Here is a 17,533-nt window from a genome sequence, read left to right on the forward strand (position 1 = left end):
AGCAAAGGAATGAATATTGACCAAAAGAACTCCCCTGCTGCTCTTAGAATACAGTGTGGGATCTTTTACATCTACGTGAACTGGTGGATGAGCCCCTGATTTAACATCTGTTCAGAATGCCTTCAATAAAACGACACTCCCTTAGTAGTGAAAAGGACTGCCAACCTAGAGCATACAAGTATTCATGCCCTTCCTATACACTGAGCATCGCCAATTTAACTAAATTCTTAATATTGCCTTTGATTTCTCCAAAAAAAATCAGAGTAATATTTTGGTGTCAAAAATACATTCAAAAAAGCTCCAATGCAAAAGACACTTAAAGCATGAAATTATCAAAAGAAAATTCATCAAATTTGACTGATGTACATGGAACTGAAAAGTTGGAGGAGAATTGTGTAATAAGTCTACATTACTGAAAGAAACATTAAGCTAAAAAAATTGTGCTTTACTAGAAAACACATTTGGAAAGCTACAGAGTCTACAAATTGTTTTTGGTGCTATTAACAGCAGTCCCTCATTGACTATTGCAGAAAATACATGGCAATTTTTGATGAATTAATACCTTTGGTAAAATAACTGTTTGGTGAACATGTAACAATAACAACCTTAATTTTCGGGTTTATGGAGGCCAGTGCTTGTTCCCCACTGTTATTTTCAGATCTGCACTGCATAGAAGCAAAATGTTTAAAGACAAAAATAAGTAGCTGTTAAAATGCTTCAGATAGGCAACCATTTCCAAAAGCAGTCATTACACTTTACTGTCCCATTAAAAACAAAACATTTGTACAAAATCCGAGATCTAGTTTCACTTAACATCAGTATAATAGTTTTGAAGAAATGAACAATAAAATGATCAGCATTTTCAGTTACAACTAACTATAGTTTAATTTCATTCAAATTTTGCATTTTTCTTAGCTCTTCAAAGTCATACAAAAATAAGTGGGCCAGTTACACAAGCTTGTAAAATACAGGTGTGGAGAATGACCAGGAATACAGGTGCTTGCTTAGGTCTCATTTATTGCAAATGCTGTAGATATAGACTGACACTCCCAGTCAGGGAGAGATTCTAGTTATTTTAAAAAAAAAAGGAGCAATCAAATTATAAAACATTAATAGAAATAAACTGGTAACTTTTATGTTCATATTGCATAAGAGGTGGAGGGATTGACCACCTGCAGTCCTACAAGGAGACAGCAGGGGGCTGAAATTCAGTCTTAGCAGCAGTTTGAAAAAATATGACTTAGTATTTTTTATCCTGGTGCAGTGTAAAATGGATTGCCCATTGCAGATACTGCCCAAGATCAATTTCACACCCTTATTGTTTTCAAAATCTTTTCTAGTCTGCTGCCTTTGTTTGCCACTGATCCTACACCTCCATTTATACTACAATACTAATCTTTATTAGCAAGGGATCACTGTCAAAGGAGCAAACAATACATGATCAGTAATGTGAAGTAAAAGCCATATTAGCTATGTTTGCAACATTCAATCAGTACTTTCTAGCCAGTTCTTGCAGCAATCCACAGAGCTTTGAAAGCTGTCTTCCAAAGACTCTCACTACTCATATGGATTTGAGATGAATAAGTCCACAGTTTTCTTTACTCAGCGATCGAGACAGTCAGCATGACTGACTGAAACAGAAATAGCAGGACAGTAACCCTAAATAAATGGCAGCCTGCTACCATTTAAACGAAGGCACAAACATCACTTAGAACGCCATTTATCAAAATATCTTTAATTCACTTTTTGTAGAAAGAGAAATTATAGTATTAACATGCAAATAAATCAATGACCCTAGCCAGCATTCTTTTAACATGCTGCAATATAGCTTAAATGAGTTTTTTTAAAGAGTCTCTAAGTAATTACTATAAGTATTCAGAACTGTCCATGCACACATCTCAAAGCATTGTCTGAGAATGTGGAGATACTGGCACTGGAGAAGACGAAGGTGATGAATTAGAGACATGGGGAAGCATTCCTGTTGCAGTGTCTGAAATCTGCAGCTCCTCCAGCTTCTTCAGCAACTGCTCTCGTACAACCAACAACTCTTTGTATCGCTGTTGAACTGGGTCCTGCTACTCAAAAAGGAGACAAGAAAGACTGTTACCACATAACATTAATATTTGTACAGTCAAAGAGTCATACAGCATGAAAACAGACACTTCGGTCCAACTCATGCATGCCTGCCAGACATCCCAAACTGACTTAGTCCCATTTGCCAGCATTTGGCCCATATTTTGCTAAACCCTTCCTACTTATGCACCCAGATGCTTTTTGAATGTTGTAATTGTATCAGCCTTCATGACTTCTTCAGGTTGCTTGTTCTATACACACACCATCCTCTACATGGACCCTTCACTGATCCTTGTGGCACACCACTGGTAACAGACCTCCAGTCTGAAAAAATAATCCTCATCACCACCCGGTTTCCTACCATCAAACCAATTTTGTATCCCATTGGCTAGCTCCCCAGGATACCATGCAATCTAACCTGACTTACCACTCTCCTGTGTGGAACTTTGGTTATATGGACTTTAGCAAAGCGTTCAACGATGTCTACCACTCTGTTTTCATCAATCTTATTTGTCACCTCTTCACGAAACTCAATCAAGTCAGTGAGACATGATTTCCCACATACAAAGCCATGCTGACTTTCACTAATCAGCCCCTGCGTTTCCAAGTGTAAATCCCATCCCACAGAATCCTCCCTCCACCAACTTTTCCACCACTAATGTAAGGCCTACTAGCCTACAGTTCCCTGACTTTTCCTTACAGCCTATCTTAAATAATGGCACCACATTAGCCAACCTCCAGTCTTCCAGCATCTCACTATGGCTATTGATGATGCAAATATCTCAACAAGGTGCCCAGCAATCTCTCCCCTAGTTTCCTTCAAAGTTCTGGGAAACATCTGATCAGATTGTAGGGATTTATCAACCTTTATGCATTCTAAGACCTCCCTTTCTGTAATATGAACTCTCTTCAAGACATCATTATTCATTTCCCCAAGTTCCCTGGCTTCCGTGTCCTTCTCCGCAGTAAATACTGACATGAAATATTTGTTTAGTATCACACCCATCTCCTGTGTTTCAACACATTGATGGCCACGTTGACCTTTAAGAGGCCCTACTCTCTCCCTAGTCACTCTTTTGCCCTTAATGTATTTATAGATTGTCTGGATGTCCTTAACTCTTTTTGCCAAAGCTATCTCACGTGCCCTTTTTGCCCTCCTGTTTTCCCTGTTAAGTATACTCCTGCTGCCATTATACTCTAAGGATTCACTCAATACCAGCTGTCAGTAACTGATACATGCTTCCTTCTTTTTCTTGACCAGAGCCTCAATTTCCCTAGTCATCCAGCGTTCCCCACAACTACCAGACTTGCCTTTCACACTAGCAGCAACATACTGTCTCTGAACTCTCATTATTTCATTGTTTGAGGCCTCCCACTTCTCGACTGTCCATTTATCTGCAAATAACCTCCCCCAATTAACTTTTGAAAGTTCCTGTCCAATACAGTCAGAATTGGCCTTACTACAAATTAGGCATGTAACTTTTATGATCAGTTCTATCCTTTTCCATAGCTATTTTAAAATAGAATTATGATCACGTACCCCAAAGTACTCCCCCACAGACAAGTCAGTCCCTTTGCCCGGTCATATTTTCCAACGGAAGGTCAAGTATTGCCTCTTCTCAGTAGGGTACATCCACATATTGAATAAAGTTTTCTTGCGCACACTTAAAATCCTCTGAGTCCTTAACACGGTGACAGTCTCAGTCTACATTTGGACAGTTAAAATCCCCTGCCATAACACCCTATTATTCTTACAGATATTGGAGATTCCTTACACAATTTTTCCCACAATTTCAAGTTGACTACTGGGAGGCCTACATTACAATCCAAACAAGGCGATCATCCATCTCTAGGTTCTCAGTTCCACCCATAAAACTTCACTGGACAAGATCCCAGAATACGCCCCCCTTGTGCCACAATAGTGCTCTCCCTAGCCAAAAACCCCATTTCTCGTTCTATCTAGCCTCCTTTTCCATCCTTCCTATAGTGTCGATACGCCAGAACATTAAGCTGCCAGTCTTTTCCATCCCTGTGCCATATTTCTGTAATAGCTGTGATATCCTAATCCCATGTTCCCGACCACACCCCGAATTCAGTTGCTTTGCTTATCAGGCCTTTTGCACTGCAGTTGAATTAACCAGTCTTACCTCATTCTCTGCCAAGCTTGTCTGACTTGACTATTAGACTTATTCTCCTTACCTGCTGTACTAGCTTCAGCCTTTTCTCACGATCACTTTGGTTTATCCATTGCACCATCACAGTCCAATAGCATTCTCAACTAAACACATTTCCTGCAGACAGTCTCCAGGAACATTCATAATCTCCCACATCTGACAGGAAGAGCACATCACCCTACTAAAAGCCACTTCTGCCCCTTTTAGCAATCTACAGACCCAGAAGTCACCTAAAAGCAAGCAACACAATTTGCTCAAAAGCGCAGCATTAGCACAGTCATACTGCTCAAAAACATTGTTCTAGCATAACTTGATACCAATCCTTAGAAGTCCCTTTTAAAGCATCCATGTTTTTGATCTTTTATTATAAAGTTCCAAAAACAATGCAACAACTTGTTTTTAAAAAAAGCAATAACTGTCTCAAGGACGTGAGTAAATCCAGCTAAGTAATGAATGAAAAAACTCAAAACCAAGAGCAGCTCTCACAGCCCTCACAGCCACAATCTCCCGTCCACCCTTTTTTTTTTGCAGTGACGGAAGCTATGCTGTTCGGTGACAGCAGTCATTCGCTTCCCCCAGACGAATAACATCTCTAGTGAATGCTGAAATCCTTTATCAAACTGGGATTCAGTTGAATAATGGTTTATCCCATGATATCCCCAAAGAAACTGACAGACCTGATTCTAAATAGGGTACCAGATGGACACCAAAGCTCAATAGTTCCTTGCATCCCTTTAAGCTTTATTAATTTCTGTTCCTGGTGAGTCACATTACTGAAAATGCCTTGCAGATTTACAGTGCAAAACTAAAACTATTTGAATTCTTAAAAAAAACAGCAAATGTTAGAATTTTGAAACAAAACAGAAAATATTGGAATACTCAGCAGATTCAATGTAAAGAGAGGCACAGAGTTAGCACAGCAATGCTGGATAGGATATAAATTAAAAAAGGATGTGAACAGAAGGTTGGCAGTACTTAATTTAGGAAAGATATTCGATCCAGATAGGACGCATCCTAGGTTTCTAAGGGAAGTTTAAATGGAAAATGTGGAAGATCCAGCCTTCCTGAAATGAGGAAATGATAATAGACAGTTGGAAATTTTCATTCACTCCAAACAAGAGTAACATAAATCTGTGATAGGAGTAACTACTTCTAAAAGGATGATCTAATTAATTAAAGTCGGCACAGGTACTTTTGCGTTGAGTCTTACCAGAACTCAGCTAAGTATCATTTCATGGGGGTTTCTCTCTGAAAGACATGGCATGTTTTCTTGCATTAATTCACCTCATTAACTACACACAATGCCCCTATGGCACTCCACTCATTGTATCCTTCCACTTACCACAGGTGGAGAGCCTTGCCATAGCCAGGATATCCCAGTATCTGTGGCTCAATTGTTGAAACCAAGCTGTGCATCCAGTCAAGCACTGGCAGTTCAGAGCTGTCCTTCATCGGGATGCAGTGGATCAGAACCACGGGCCAACATTTCTCAGGACACAAGTGGCACGGCTGATAATTCTTTACACATACAAGTGGTCATTAGCCAATTTACCTGTCCTTAGCCCACATCCCACTTTACAGCTCTTTGTCACTGCCACTCTTTCCACCATCCCTACAGAGTAGCCAACATCCTCTCAATGTTCAATGTGGGGCCATTACATACAAAAACCTTACAAACACTTTCAAATGTTCACTTTTATTCAGCAACAGCAAAAGTTAACAAACAAATAGAAGCTGTATTTATCTCTGTAGAGAAACAGACAGCTTGCTGATCCAATGTCTTCATCCTTATTTTTGGTGGGCTGATCATGCTCTGGCTACTTCAACCTCCCTAATATTCCCTCTTTGTCTGCTCCATTTGTGCAGAGCAAAGCATGCTAAAATTGTGAGACACACTCTGCCTTCAAGACACTGCCAGCCTGATTCAACCAGCCAAACCACATCTACATCAGGGCTCACTGCTTGCCCATCATAGCTTTGGGTGAAGTATGGGTTGCATTCATCGAAGATCATAGATCATAGCATCCCTACAGTGTGGAAACAGGCCTTTCGGCCCAACAAGTCCACATCGACCCTCAGAGTATCACACCCAGACCTATACCCCTTTAACCCACCTAATCAAGGCATCACTGAACACTACGGACAATTTGGCATGGCCAATCCACCTAGTCTGCATATCTTTGGACTGTGGGAGGAAACTCACGCAGACAGAGGGAGAAAGTGCAAACTCCACACAGACAGTCGCCCGAGGGTGGAATCGAACCCAGGTCCCTGGCACTGTGAGGCAGCAGTGCTAACCAATGAGCCACTATGCCACCCATTGTATCCATGTTCAGCCAGAGTCAGGGTTGATTATGGAGTTGTCAGCCATCATTGCAGAAGGTAGTTCTGGTCTTTTAGTACCATCCTTGTAAGGCATCTGGTGCTTGAAACACAGCAGAAATATACAGCATTCTCAAGGATAAAGACGTCATGACATTCCTCAGAGTACCTAGCACAGGCCTCCAAAATGTAAAATCAATGATCATAGATGACTTGCACATTGAGGGAGTGGAACCCCTTTTCCAATGACAAACACAGCGCTGTTGCAATATGGCACTCTGAATATGCAATGTGTACACAGTCTGTAGCACCCTGCACCTGGGGGGAAAACAGCAAGGTTGGCAAAGCCTATTGCCTGGGCTTCAGCACAGACCTCGTCATGGGAAACAGATGAAGTGGTGTGATTTGGGACAAACTGCATCAGTAACAGCCTTGATATATTTGTGAATTGAGAAGTAATATCTCCCACACCAGTCCCCATTGGCTCCTTGGAAGTAGCCAGTTATATAAATGTTAGACTCAGCCGTCACCTTGATGACCACCGAAATAGGAAGGTCACCCCCTCTTTTGGATCATAGGTCTGGCTCCAGCAGATAGCACATGGACTTCAGCAAGGCATTTGATAAGGTTCCCCAAAGCAGGCTCATTCATAAAGTCAGGAGGTATGGGATACAGGGTGGTTTGGCTGTCTGGATTCAGAATTGGTTGGCAGACAGGAGGCATAGAGCGGTTGTAGATGGTAAGTATTCTTCCTGGAGGTCAGTGCTGAATGGTGTCCTGCAGGGCTCTGCTCTTTGTAGTTTTTATAAATGACTTGGATGAGGAGGTTGAGGGGTGGGTTAGCATGTTTGCTGGTGAGAAAAATGTTGGAGGTGCCGTTGATAGTTTCGAGGGCTATTGCAGGGTTCAGCGAGACTTTGACAGATGCAGAGCTGGGCTGAGAAATGGCAGATGGAGTTCAACCTGGATAAATGCAAAGTGATACATTTTGGAAGGTCGAACTTAAATGCTGAATATAGGATTAAAGGCAGGATTCTCGGCAGTGTGGAGGAACAGCGGGATCTTGGTGTTCAAGTGCATAGCTCCCTCAAAGTTGCCACCCAAGTGGATAAGGTTAAGAAAGCATATGGTGTTTTGGCTTTCATTAACAGGAGATCAAGTTTAAGAGCCATGAGGTTATGCTGCAGCTCTACAAAACCCTGGTGAGACCACACTTGGAATATTGTGTCCAGTTCTGGTCGCCCTATTATAGGAAAGATGCGGAAGCTTTGGAGAGGGTGCAAAGGAGGTTTACCAGGATGCTGCCTGGGCCGGAGCGCTTGTCTTACGAGGAGAAGTTGACTGAGCTCGGACTTTTCTCTCTGGAGAGAAGGAGGAAGAGAGGTGACCTGATCGAGGCGTACAAGGTAAGGAGAGGCATTGATACAGTCGATAGCCAGAGACTTAATCCCCAGGGCAGGATTGACTGCCACAAGGGGTCATAGTTTTAAGGTGTTAGGAGGAAGGTATAGAGGAGACGTCAGAGGGAAGTTCTTCACCCAGAGAGTTGTGAGCGCATGGAATACTTTGCCAGTGGAAGTCGTGGAAGCAGAGTCATTAGTGACATTTAAGCAACTGCTGGACATGCAGTGACAGCAGTGAATTGAGGGGAATGTAGGTGAGGTTATTCTATTTTTGGATTAGGATTATTCCATGGCACAACATCGTGGGCCGAAGGGCCTGTACTGTGCTGTACTTTTCTATGTTCAGAGTTCTGTGACGGTGACCTGGGGCATCCCCAGTCTGGAATGACACCGCACCTCGCTCATCTGAAGGAAATGGCATTGAGGACGAAAGACACCGGGGCCTCCTGCATCTTCGGTATATCCAGAAAGGTCCTTGGTTTGGGGGGGGGGGGGGGGGTCCTCATGTGGAAGTCATTCAGTATCAGACAGCTGGCTCATCTGTTCCTCTTTTCCAGTACAGCAACTATAAAGTCATCTCTGTGAAGCAGAAATATCAGTCTACACTCTGCAATAATGAGGCATGGTTGAGATTGCTTGTGACCAGCATCTGCACACCATACATTTGGGAACTGCATGCATTTCAGATGTAGGATGTTGTGATTACAGATGACTTCAACCTGTACTATGCAAGTGCATGATTGATGCAATTGTCCCTTGAAGGGCCTCACATCAAACAGAAGTGAAGGCCACCTGTTGGAACAAAGAAAAAACACTGACTCAGCTTATTCCAGGTGTGTCATAGCCAATTTCAACTGGTACTTTGCATTTAGGAGTCAAATGAATATGGAAGGCAAATGCAGGCATGTTCTTTCCTTACTGGCGTTTCCTGGACATCCCATCCGTACTGATCGTTCACATTAGCACACATCTCCTGGATCTATGTTTGCAACTCTCATCATTACTCCTGGAACCCAGGCTCATCCACAGATATCCTGCCATGGTGATCACCACAGACAATGCCCCGACTTGCAGTATCCTACACACAACCATCACCCCTCTTTTCACGTTAAATCACCCCCTGCTTCACCCTCCTTGGGCCCCTCTGCATTCCAGACTGCAGCCTTCAATTGAGTTCCCCACTTCACTACTAGAATAGAAACCCCTCACAAATCCTTTTGACTTCCATGTAATTGGCTGACTTTGACAGAAAGCTCCAAATGTGACAGACCAGACCCATCTGAACTGTTTGCTCTTCCCTGACTGTACACAATCAACGTGCAGAACTCATTGTGGTCCACACCCTGGACTTTACTGAAATGAAACCCCTGGCCGTGCTACCTCACCACGTTCCAAGCCCCTGGGCTCAGACCAGCAACATCCTGGGCTTATAGTACACCCTTACTGAGGGATCTTCCCACTTTGACTTAACTGAGGTTTACTCCCTCAGACATGGCTACTGGACCAATGCACATGCAATGCATTTGCCACAAAGGATACTGGTATATGTTATAAGTGAGAGATTTACATAGCTCTGTGCTGCACAGTAATATGTCCACACCCTTGACTAATGACTGCTGACAATCATGATAAGGTTCCTGGCTTTGGGCTTGCACTCACTAGCAAACCAAGACAGAAGTACCGTGCACTTTCAATGTGTGGCTGAGAGGGAGAAGTGAAAAAGGCAAATGATGGAAAAGCAGGGACATTGTGACCATTAAAGTAGGGGCAAAGTGAGTTCTAAGACAACAAGCGAACAGCAACGAGATGCAGCCTGGTGCCTGGCCAGTGCAAAGATTCCTTGTAGCAGCTTTCCAATGAAAGGTGTTGGTGCACTCCAAAGTACAGCATTGAGGTGCACAGCTGTACTGAAAATAGACTCAGGATGAGTCATAGCGTATGACGAGGTTGCTGCGCGTTGGATGCTAATGTCCACGGACAGAGTGTGCACGTGATCACAGTTTGTACAGCGTGCCCTGAGATGCTGATGACTTGTACCAAAGTGAACGGCTAAAGGAACAAGCAGCAAGCGGGAACTGCCAGGTACTCACTCTGATGTTCATGTCAGGAAATGCTGCCGTTTAGTTTCCAGCTGGGAGAATGGGAAACTCGATATTAATGAGGTGAGATGATGAGATTTTATGCATGCAAACTCACACAAATGTAACTCTTGCTGCTCAACAGCAAGAATTTTGGCTATGCCCCTTTTGATTGGAAAATGGAACTTCTTGCTCTCAATATTGAGCAGCTCCTCATTGGCCATCTCTCAAATTTTCCAAATTTCCCACCATGGCCCATGTTGTTCAGAGGCTGAGAAGATTCTGCTCACTGTATTTTGATTTCAGATTTCCAGCTTGCCTGGCATTATAGCTTTCATTTAAAATATTATTTTTTGATTTTGCACTCAAATCTGTGTTGCATTTTCACTTACTATAAAAGATATGCCCAGAAACAAAACAAAAATTCACAATATTTCACAGAGAGCAATGCATAGCTGAATGAAGCAGGAAACACAAACAGCTTCAAAAGATCTTAAGACTTTAAAACACAGAGGCATAAAGCACAAAAGCAAGGAAATTGTGTTAAACCTTAACAAAACACTGGTTAAGCCCCAGCCCAATTATGGGCATCGCATTTCAGGAAGGATATCAAGGCTACATAAGGTGTGGCAGAATGGCCCAGTATTTGGGGTTTAAAGGCCTAGGCCCGAAATGTCAGCTTTTGTGCTCCTGAGATGCTGCTTGGCCTGCTATGTTCATCCAGCTTCACACTTTGTTATCTCAGACTAGCACTGATCTTATTTGTGCAAATATAGTAAAACAGAGCTGTGATAGGAGTGTTCCAAGTTATGTATGGTTTTGATGGAATAAATATGGTAGAAGATGGAGGAGTCAAAAGGTAATGAGCAAAGAAACTAGAGAGGGCAGGAGGAAGTATACTTTTTAAGGAGATAAGCTAGGATGATCTGAAATGCACTACCTGAAAGGGTGGGAAGTAGATTTAATAATAAATTTCAGAAAGGAAAGAAATTCTTACAGGTGTGGTGGTGGGGGGGTGGAGATTAAGAGACAAGGAAACAGACTACTCTTTCAATTTCTGTTCTGAGAAAGTGTCACCGGACCTGACACGTTAACTGTCTTTTCCTTCACAGATGCTGCCAGACCTGCTGAGCTTTTCCAGCAACTTTGTTTCTATAGCACTTTCAAGGAGTTGGCACATATACGAGGGGCTCTCTCATTGTTGTATCATTCCATTTGTGAATAACAACAGCAGCGATAAGTCTAAGCTCCACACATCAAAAAAGCCAATGACATCAATGTTGATTGAGGGACCCAGAGGTGCAACAGCACCAACTGCTCAAGGTCCCAGGACATACTGAGAGAGCTGTTAGCTAAGGACCTGGGTTGAATTACATAAAAATATACAATTAAAAACCAATTTAAAAGCAACGATGTAACCACAATCAGCTGCTGCTAAAAGACCAATACACTCACGTCCTTCAGGGAAGGAAATCTGCCATCATCCCTTAGTCTGGCCTACATGTGAATCGCATCCACAGCAACGTGGCAGACTCTCAACTGATGTCAGGCCAATTAGGGATGAACAATAAACGCCTGCTTTTATTCATTTATTGAACGCAAAGTGTGCTGTCCCCTCCAACTTCGGAAAGATGTGAGGATCCTTGGGAAGTTGCAGGGAAAATTGAACAAAATGATTCCAGGAATGGGAAAACTCAACTACAAATGTTAGTTGGAGAAATTGGGGCTGTTCTCCGTGGAGCAAAAGAGCAACTTGATGGGTTGAGAAGTTTGGATCAGTGAACAAGAAAAATTTGCTTGCATTACCTGTGATGTGCAACTTTTAAGAGTATGGGCAAATGATGCCTCTTACAAAGTGAGTCATTGATTGAGAATTTACTACCGTGAGGGTGTGAAAACAGAGATGACCAATGATTTCAAAAGGAAATGAAATGAGCACTTTCAGGCTATTCGGATAGAGAGTGGGTTGCTGCTCAGGAAGTTGTTGGACTGAATGGCCTATTTCTGTGCTAACTGAATTTATGAACAATGTGTTCTGCACTAACAAAAACAAAGTTGCTGGAAAAGCTCAGCAGGTCTGCAAGGAAAAAAACAGTTAACGTTTCAAGTCTGGTGACCCTTCCGCAGAACTGTTCGTGTATTGGTGGTGGTGTTGTTGTTAGTACAAGACACAACATGCTTTGTTACAGAGATCAAGATAAGGACTTATTTACAACATTCCATTAGCTGAATTCATAATCGCATTTTGGTAGGTGCCTTAACGATCAGAGAAAATGGTCATTTCAATTGGCTTTCTCGGATAGTCAAAACTTTATAGAAATGAATGATGTATTACAAGAATTATTTTTATGAGTCAATGTTTCTGATTACATACCTGTTGCCTGAACCAAGGATTCCATCGGATGTAATAGTTCACCCAGAGATCTAGGTGCCGCATGCTGGCTACTGGATAGAGTACACGATGTTGGTCTTTTGTATAAAAGGGATTGATGTACTTGTCCATTTCACTGTTCATATAAGACCATAAGGATACAGTCCTTTTTCTCAACTCCTTGAATTAACATTAAAAAAATGACTTTTAACAATTATTTTACAAATATGGTAAAAAGAAAACAAAGCATAACATCAGCAGCAAACTTGATTATCACCTACTGCTCTGCCTCAGCTAATGAACCAGTGTCCTCCTGGAAGAGGCACTGAGCATGGTAAAGGGCCTACTCAGAGTACAGCACAAAAGCCATATTAGTTACTATGCTTGCCAAGTATTAAAGTACGCTGCTGTCAGATTGGGCCTGTGGCAGGTTGTGAAGGAAGGAAAAATCTAATTAACCTTGTCCTCACCAATCCACTCATTGCAAACATATCTGTTGAAGGCCACTGGTGGGAATAACCACTATACAGTCCTTGTGGGGACAAAGTTCCATCTTCACACCAAAAACAGCACCACCCCAAAATGACCAAGTTGTGTTGCAGTGATTGACAAAGATTCAGAACAGATCCAACAACCAGAAACTAGCATTAACTGATATCGGCAGCTGATTGATTATGTTTCACTATGATCTATAACCTCATGGTACATATTTTATTATCACCATCAAGCCTGAGAATTTACTTTAAAGATGATGCAGGAGAGTACATCAGGAGCAACAGCGCGTATAACTAAAAAAGGTGTCAAACTGGTGTAGCTGCAACACGGTACTACATACCTGCTAAACAGGACAGGACAGACAGAGTTAAGCAATTCTACAACCAACAGATGAGATGAAAGTTCTGCAGTCCAGTCACATACAGTAATGAATGGGTTGGACAATAAACAACTGGCCAGAGGATAAGGTTCCATAAACATTCCCATCAATGATGGGGGAATGCAACATGTCAGCACTAAAAACGAGAATAGGGCAGTTGACATCATCTTTAGCCAGAAACTCTGAGTAAGACCACATCAGGAAACCAATAAAGGTCAGGTCCTCTACTCATAAGTAATTTGAAACATGTGTAAAGAGATAAAGGGAGGAAAAGATAAATTCTGTTTACTTCATTGTAAAGAAAGAAAAGGCAAAGGATGGAGAATTCCAATTAAGATAAAAAGAAAACACAGAAGGCATGCACACAAGGATTGACTTTATCCTTCCTCCTGGTGGATGAGAAGGTGGAGGTACGTTAATAGGATGGCCTGCCTATAATCTTTCCACCTGCCTCTGTCCCCACCATTACTTTCTTAGTAGCAAGGGCCATGCCAGGATGTCAACAAGTGGTCAACTAAAACCAATTAATTCCTAATGTACTTAATTTTGGTCAAGTAATTCCTAGTTAAGGGCCTCCCAAGCGGCCAGCGTGGCAGTTTCTACATGCAAACTAGTAGAGGACAGCAGATAGAATAGTACCTCCTGAGTGGATCTTCTTGGCCCAGAGGACTCCCCAGAGTTTATACTTCTGCCCAGTTTCCCCTCTCCAATTGGCCCTCAAACTCCACACCCACCCACCCTCTCTCTCTATACCAGAGGTCACCCAGTCACACCCCCAAACACACACCCAAATCTCAAACCAATGCCACCTGCCTCTGTCTCGAAGTAAGGGGCCAGCTGATGGCCTTAGATGGGGTGGCAGGTCTCTGACACAAGACCTCCTGCTAATGCAGGGGAGGTGGGTGGGCGAGGGGGCTGGACAGAAATCCCACCTCCAGCATTTCACAGCCAATTGTACATTTGTTCCCCAACCCCTACCAAGTGGTGAATCAGCCCATCCTTTAACTCAGCCAGAAACAGAGAATACAAGATAGTCAAAAGAGAAAGAATCAGGATTTAGAAAGTTAAAACAAACAGAGAGGAACAGAAAACCACATATTAGTATTTCTTACATTTATTTCATTCCTTTGCTGTTTTAATACACACCAAAACACTCAACAATGATAAAGAAAGCCAACTAGGTTGGAAAATAACTGCCCCAGGACTAAAATAGCAACCAACATGCACACACAATCTTAATTAAACATGCTGCAACTTTCAATCACCGCCTCCTGAAACCACACCATAGATATTTCATATTAAATTTTTAATAGAAAATTGGAAGAAATGAAAGATATAAAAACAATGACAACATCTTAGTACTGATGCTTCTGAGACTCCACAGATCCGTGCTGACTCCTACACCCCGCTCCTTGAAAATATTAGAAATAATGACACGAGGAAAGGAAGGTTAGATAGAGGGGAATAAAAGAAAAATAAGCTGGGGTGGAACATGGAGAAAACAAAAAGTCAAAGGAAGAACCAAACACCAAGTTTGCAAAACCTGCTTGCACCAACCTCTTTCGATCGCTGTTGCTCACAGGTATAAAGGAAGGTTCCAAATCGGCAGCTGTACAGATGATCCAGAATGGTAATCAGGAAAAGCTCGTTAAACTGAAATGCTGTAGGAAACTAGAGACAAGAGAAAATAATGTCAACAAAAGGCATCCCTTTTAAGCACCAAAGATAGCAAGAACAGCAGTTGCTGGCGTCAGAGACCACTCAGCTGGAGGAACACAGCAGGTCAGGTCAGGCAGCATCAGAAGTACAGGAAAGTTGAAATTTTGCGTCAGGGCCGTTCTTCAGAAATGCAGAGGAGGAAGGGAGCTGGGGAACAGAGAGACAGGAGTGGGGGTGGGGCTGGGATGGTGATAGGTGAGTGCACGTAGGGAGTGGTGGGGATTGGTCACTAAGGTGTGAGGAGCAGATAGGTGGGAGAGATGGACAGGTTGTGTCAAGGAGGTGGGGATGAGAGGGAGGGTTGGACATGGGATGAGGCTGGGGGTGGGGAGATTTTAAAACTGGCAAATTCCATGTTTAGGCCATCAGGCTGCAGGCTCCAGAGGCGGAATATGAGGTGCTGCTCCTCCAGTTTGCAGCAGTGGTGGGGCTGGTGGGGAGTGTGGAGTGGACGAGGGAGTCGCAGAGAGAGCAATCCCAACCAAACGCAGACAGGGATGGGAAGGGGAATTATGTTTGGTTGTGGAGCCAGATTGTAGGTGGCAGACGTGGTGGAGAATGATACACTAGATGTGATGGTTAGTGGGGTAATATGCAAGGACAAGGCGGATTCTGTCTTTATTTTTGTTGGAGGGGAGGGGTTGTGAGGGCAGAAGTGCAGGAAATGCAAGAGATGCAGGTGAGGGCATTTTCAAGTGGAAGTGGGGGGTGGAACGTTACGGTCTTTGAAACAGGACAACATCTGTGATGTTCAGGGATGGGACACCCCATTCCGGGAGCAGCCACAGCGGAGGAATTGGGAATAGGGGATCACAGTTTTGTGGGAGGGTGGGTGAGAAGAGGTGTAGTCCAGGTAACTTGTGGGAGTTGGTGGGCTTGAAATAGACATCAGTTTTGAGGTGGTCACCAGAGACAGAGGTCCAAAAAGGAGGGGGAGGTATTGGAGATGGTCCAGATGAATTTGAAGTTGGGGTGAAAGGTGTTAGTAAAGTCGATGAACTGTTCAAGCTCCTCGTGGGAGTACGAGACAGGGCCGATACAGTCATCAATGTAGTAGAGGAAAAGATAGGGGATAGTGCCAGTATAACTGCGGAAAAGGACTGTTCCACGTATCCTAAGAGGAGGTAGGCATAGCTCAGGCTCGTGCAGATGGCCACCCTGTTAGTCTGTAGAAAGTGAGAGGAGTTAAAAGGAGAAGTTGTTCAGGGCAAGGACAAGCTCTATTAAGCGGGCGAGGGTATCGGTGGAGGGGAACTGGTCAGGCCTGCGGGAGAGGAAGAAACTGAAGGCTTTTAGGTCATCCGCATGGGGGATACAAGTGTCCATTGTGAAAATGAAGTGTTGGGGGACGGGGAATTAGAAGCCTTGGAGGAGGTGGAGTGCATGAGTGGTGTCTCAGATGGGGAGTTCCTGGACCGGGGGAAAAGACAGAGTAAAGGTAAACAGAGATGAGTTCAGTGGGGCAGGAGCAGGCAGAGACAAAGGGGTGACCAGGGCAGTAAGGTTTGTGGGTTGTGGGAAGAAGATAGAAATGGGCAGTGTGGGGTTGGGGAACGTTGAGGTTGGAAGCTGTGGGTGGGACATCACCTGAGGTGATGAGGTTACAAATGGTCTGAGAGGCAATGTTTTGGTGATCAGAGGGGTGGGGTTATGATCGAGGGGGTGGCAGGAGGAGGTGTCTGAGAGTTGGCACCAGGCCTCAGCAATGTAAAGGTCAGTACACCACACTGTGCCCTTTAAGTATGTTTAGTTCACGCCACAATAAGAAAAAAGAGCAAAGCAATTATTCTCATCAGTATAGCTTAGTTCAAATGGATACAACTTATATTCAACATGAACATACCAAATAAAATATCTGAAACTACCCCATTCAAATAATTTATTTCACTTAAACAGAAAAAAACGAACCTGTATTCTGTCCTCCACCCCAAAATAGAACCACTCTTGCAATAGGTGAATATCTTTTGCCATCTATCCTTTTCCCATCAAAGGTCAATAGTGAGTGTTTTTTTGTCCAAACAAACAGGATTCACAAAATAGCTTGTCCAAAGAGAATATCACCCTCAGAGCCCAGTCCACCAGCCTAACTTGTCACTGGCTTCAAATAAACAGCATTGTAACAGTACTGAAAGTAAACAGCTGCTGGAATGTCAAACTCTCACATTATCTCCAAGATTTAAAAACAGAGGCAAGATTCTCAAACTAAGAAGCAGCTTGGGCAGAAGTCAAAATAGTTAAGCAAGTACAGACATGCTAAGTGAATGAAACTTGAATCGAGGACACAAGTCATTGAAACTTTGCCACCCAAGTTTAGCATATGAGACACCATCAGGAGTGCACAGGAATGGTCGTATGTTGAGGTCAAAATCCTAGAATTCCTTCTCTAAAGGCATTATGGGTCAACCCACAGCAGGTGGACTGTAGCAGTTCAAGGCGGCAGCTCACTACCACCTTCTCAAGGGCAACTATGGATGGCCAATAAATGCTGGCCCAGCCAGCGATGCCCATATGCCACAAAT

General features: G+C 43.1%; 1 protein-coding gene across 1 annotated transcript in view; it reads right to left on the reverse strand.

Moving 5' to 3' along the window:
* Positions 1–859: 859 nt before the first annotated feature.
* The window catches only part of mtm1 (myotubularin 1), a 130,960-nt gene continuing 114,286 nt past the window's right edge, over positions 860–17,533 (reverse strand). Inside the window, exons 13-15 of the mRNA XM_059651350.1 lie at positions 14,853–14,966; positions 12,425–12,601; positions 860–2,075 (exon numbers count right to left, since the gene is read on the reverse strand). Of these exons, the coding sequence (XP_059507333.1) occupies positions 1,899–2,075; positions 12,425–12,601; positions 14,853–14,966 (468 nt within the window). The 3' untranslated portion in view covers positions 860–1,898. The remainder of the gene's footprint in view (positions 2,076–12,424; positions 12,602–14,852; positions 14,967–17,533) is intronic.

Source organism: Stegostoma tigrinum, chromosome 15 (assembly GCF_030684315.1).
Source record: "Stegostoma tigrinum isolate sSteTig4 chromosome 15, sSteTig4.hap1, whole genome shotgun sequence".
NCBI classification, from domain to species: Eukaryota; Metazoa; Chordata; class Chondrichthyes; order Orectolobiformes; family Stegostomatidae; genus Stegostoma; species Stegostoma tigrinum.